This window comes from Triticum aestivum, chromosome 5A, assembly GCF_018294505.1.
Source record: "Triticum aestivum cultivar Chinese Spring chromosome 5A, IWGSC CS RefSeq v2.1, whole genome shotgun sequence".
Classification (NCBI taxonomy): domain Eukaryota; kingdom Viridiplantae; phylum Streptophyta; class Magnoliopsida; order Poales; family Poaceae; genus Triticum; species Triticum aestivum.
Window position 1 is genome coordinate 15,065,680 of NC_057806.1, and position 4,521 is coordinate 15,070,200.

The 4,521-nt window shown below is 55.5% G+C and overlaps 1 protein-coding gene across 1 annotated transcript; it reads right to left on the reverse strand.

The window, feature by feature from the left end:
- Positions 1 to 243: 243 nt before the first annotated feature.
- Positions 244 to 940, reverse strand: LOC123106354 (translation initiation factor IF-2-like). Its single transcript, XM_044528548.1, has one exon. The coding sequence runs from the start codon at positions 916 to 918 to the stop codon at positions 382 to 384; it is 537 nt and encodes a 178-aa protein (XP_044384483.1). The 5' UTR covers positions 919 to 940; the 3' UTR covers positions 244 to 381.
- Positions 941 to 4,521: the final 3,581 nt, after the last annotated feature.

Below are 4,521 nucleotides of genomic sequence, written 5' to 3' on the forward strand. Positions count from 1 at the left end.
TTTAGGGTATCGGCTAGAGATGCCCTTAGGTGGAGAGGCGGTGTGAAACAGAATACAAGATCACAAACAAGTAAAGACGTGCGTATGTGTATGTATGTGGTAGCTAGCTGGTGTAGCATGGGGCATGCCGTGTGCATGTGGTACGTCGACGTACGGGTCATTACCAAACCACATGCGACATCGTGTAGGTACGTACCGTAGAATTTTGAAGTATTACATAGAACGTGCATGTGTATGTCTAAGTTATACTCAATGTTGTAGTACGTCGTATGGTATATTATTATGATCTTACTTTAAATTTGGAGTATTAACTGCCTGTGATACATGTCAGTTGATGCATGCCCCTTCCCCAAAAAATAATAAAAACTAGTACAGTACAAATCACACATAAAACATCGCCGCAGCACCAGCAACCAGCAGAGCCGCGAGGCCATTTCCGGTCGCCATGCTCGTCAGGCTCAATCTTCTCGCCGGCGCCGAGTTGAAGAACAACGGTCCGTTATTGTAGCCGAGCCCACCGTTGTACCCGAAACCTCCGCAGCATCCGAAGCCGCCCTGGCCACCGTTGAACCCGCTGCTGCCGAAGCCAAGGCCTTCTGCGCTGGGAAGAGTCTCGGGGACCGGCACCGGCAGCGCCGACACCACCTCCGCTGCCGGCTCGACCACGTCTGGTGGCGCCAACGGGATCTTGTTGGACGTCATGGCCGTGGCTTGCGTTGTCGCTGCACCGGCTGCAGGTACGGCGACTGTTGAACTTACCGGCGCACTTGCAGCAGCTCGGACGGGTGCGTTGTCTCCCCTTGCCGCTGCTGGGGACATCGTTGGCACCGTCGTGTCCGCGGAGCACGGCGTCCACGCCGTCGCCATGACGAGTGCGAGCACTGCGAGGATCCGTGGGTACATGAGCTTGCGTGCCATCGTGGAGGGATGTGGGTTGGTGATGGGGAAGAAGATGTTAGTGTGCTGATAATTTATAGTGTGAAGTTGGTGGGAAAATAGATGTGACAAGAGTACGTGGGGGTGGATAGGCGGCTCCATCTAACACGATCACTTTAGAATGCTTGGCTCGTGCATGTCAAAATTCAGCGGAGAAAGCGGTCTCGTGGCAGTCAATTCACTTCACTACAAGTACGTCTTCGTCTTAGCCTTTTTCATCCGTGTCTGTATGTTGGTGAGCAAATCCGAGAAAGAAAATACATGCTTACCTACCAGCACGACCAAGTTATTTTTTCCGTGGATGGCAGATGGGGTTTGTTGGTAACAGATGTATCTGCGCATGCATGGTTGCGTCTATGATTCAGTGGTGTAAAAAGAGCTTTAGCTCGGCGGTTAGGCAGAAGGTGGTGCAGCTTAATCACCCGGGTTTAATTTCTAAAATTAACAGGTGATACACAACCTAATTACCACTCATCAGGACACAATATTGGTACTCATAAAAATATTTTTTGAGGATCATGGTGGGTGTGCGGTGGGTCTGCACTACAAGATAAAAATCATGACACTCATACAGAAAAGACGGTGTGCATCAATGTTAAGAGCAAAGGCTGGGTGAAGTAAAATTTTCTCCTAAACTTTTTTTTTGAATTTTCAACGGGGGGGGGGGGGGGGGGGGGGGGGGGGGGAGAAGAGATCCTCCTCACCTGAATTGTATTCATTTGTTGCCTATAGGCTTTGCAGCCTAATACAAGATAGGGTTCAAGTGAACCAGAAGTACAGGGGCACAGACGGGGAGAAATAAAGCAAAAACAACACACAAACAACACATGGTGAGGGGGGACACAACACAACAAGAGGGCACCACGGATGCTCGAACTGCAGCGGCGAGCCGAGACTAAATCAAGACTGCACAACGCCGTGACACCACCTGTGTCATGGGGTACATTCGAACGGTCACGCCGAGCCGAAACGACGCCACGGCACCCGTGTGTCACCGGCGTAGTCGGAGGGCATCACCAAGCATAGAACTCCACAGAGCAGACCCAAAACATCACAACAAGGGGGCACCACCAGCGCTCGAACTGCAGCGGTGAGTCAAGACTAAACCGTGACACTGCACCGTCGATGCAATCGAAAAGCACCGGAGCAACCAAGACTGCACAACGCCGCGACACCACCTGTGTCATGGGGCACATTCGAACAGTCACGCCGGGCCGAGACGACGCCACGACACCTGTGTGCCACCGGCATAGTCGAAGGGCATCACCAAGCATAGAACTCCACTGAGCACACCCAAAACATCACAAGACCGGGGATGAAGACAACACCATCAAGATGGAAACGACAGGGAGCGTCGCCGCTGTCTCGGCCAGCAGCAGGCCGACCAAGGATTTCTCCCCATCCCCAAACACATCCTCCACGCGACAAGTCACAGAGCAGCCGCCAATAGTGCGGGATAGCGCTGAAGATGGACGGCCCCAGATCCAGATGAATCCGATCGGCGGAGCGACGCCGGCAGGCACCCTTGACGCCGAGGGCACCGGTGAGGACCACCGGTGCGGCGCCCCCAGCGGGAAAAGCCACGAACAGCAGCAGCCCACCGGGGGAACTGGGAGGTGGAGGGCTCCAGAGCACAGGAGCCACGACGCCACCTTCGTTGGCGAGTACGCGTAGAAGCACGACGACGATGGGCGGTGGAGGCGAGAGACGTGGCAGTTTGGAACTGCCGGAAGGCGGGAGGCGGAGCGTCCGACAGACAGGCAGCCGACGACGGCGAGCGGTTGAGGGTGGGGAGGCGGCGGAAGCCGGCGCAAGGCACGGAGCAGGGAAGCGGGGCGCAGCGCCCAGCCCAGCAGAACGGCGGGATGGAGCCGCCACCAAGGCAGCCACGAGGCCCTGCCATGGGAGCCGCCCCGAGGGCGCCGGAAGCCCCATCCGCGGCGCGCCGGCCGAATCTAGAAGGAGGGCGCCGGGCGACGCCAGGGGAGCGGGCCAGAGGAAGCACGAGGCAGATCCGGCGCCCCCGACGCGGATGAGGGGAGGGGGCAGCAGGAGCGCCAGATCTGGCGCAGCAGCAGGACCTCCCAGACGCCAAGCGCTGGAAGCAGGGGTCAACTGAGACGCCCCGCCGCCACCTTCCTGGGAGCAGGCACGGGCTTCGCCGGCCGCTCCTCCGGCGGCGGCGAGGTGCGGGGTCGGGGTGGGAGGGGCTGCGGTGGTGTGGGCTAGTGCCCCCCCGCCGCCGGCACGAAGGGCGACGCGGGGGAGGGGAGTTTTCCAGGAGCTGCCGCCCGCCCAAGATCTTCTCCTAAACTTTAATGTTCTCGATGCGGTGCTGGTAAGCATGCCATGAAGAAGGAGACGAAAAACAATGTAATGCATCCCTGGTCGCTTGGGCGACTCTTGAGGCACCCGCCGCCGCCAACAGAAAACTACAATGTGAAGTCACACCTCCCCTCGCTACCACAGGAGGGTGCTGCCACTGGCGGACAGCGGCAACGTGGCGCGCTCATCTTCTTTGTTTTCCTTGATCCTCCATCATCCTATGATCCCCATGTAGCCCAGGTCGCCTCCCATTATCGACCTGGTTCGTGATTCCCCAGCTGCACCCCCGTGAGGTTTCCTCGCCGCCGCCATCAGCGGTTTTGCGGAATCGGCCAGAGCTGTGCGCGGCTCAGGTGCGGCTGCTCCAGTGTGTGATGCTAGGCGTTGGGTGCTGTCGAGGGGCGCTTCTTTGGAGATGGGTGACAGGTCATGGGTGTTGCTGTAACGAGGGCTGTGGCACTCCGATTCTTTGCTAGCGGACTGATCTTCCTTTTATTCTCTAGATTCTGCCATGTCGACACGTGGGCTGACGGGCCTGGGCTAGGATATCTTTGGTGAGGTGCTCCACTGTCGGTGTTGCTCTGTGTGATGTCAACTCAGGCATCCGCCCGCTACGGATTGTGATGTCCATCAAAAGGTCTTTACGAGGGCTACTCTCTCCAGATCCATCGGTTGCCTTCGGCAATGAGATGCAATATATGGACGATGAGTTGACACGGAGGGGTAGTTGTGTAGTGGTGGCAGTAGCTTTTCTAGCCCCGTGCCATTTAGCTGCTAGGCAATCGCGGAAAAGTGGTAGGGACAACCCATGATTGGCTCTGATGGTGGTCACTTTTCAATTACCGGTCTCAAGCTTTAGGGTGAACACCTAGGTCTTGCCTGAGTTGGTTATACCTGACGTGGTTACCTTCTTAAAGGCATTGTTGGGGTATGCTAGGAGTGGTTCTTTAGGGTGAAAACCTAGATTCTGGACTTTTGTGGTTGGATCCAGTCATGACATCGCTTACTTCCAGAAGATGTAGATGTTGAAGAACATCGTTATCGCTTTGGTGTCATGAGATGGTTGATGCCGATATGGACATTCCTAAAGTTTGTCGATCGCATATTTGGTTGTTTTGAATTTATTTATTTTCCTCAAGCATAGCTTTGCTCTTATATTACTATTTTCTAGCTGTTTTGTTTGTGTGTGTATTGTTGTTGCAAATGTGGAGCCTATCTATGGAGAGGCCAGATGTTTACTCATTATATTTTATCCACTTG

What these genes read in the sequence shown, in the direction of transcription:
- LOC123106354 (XM_044528548.1), bottom strand. Translation starts at nt 918, where the DNA reads ATGGCACGCAAGCTCATGTACCCACGGATCCTCGCAGTGCTCGCACTC.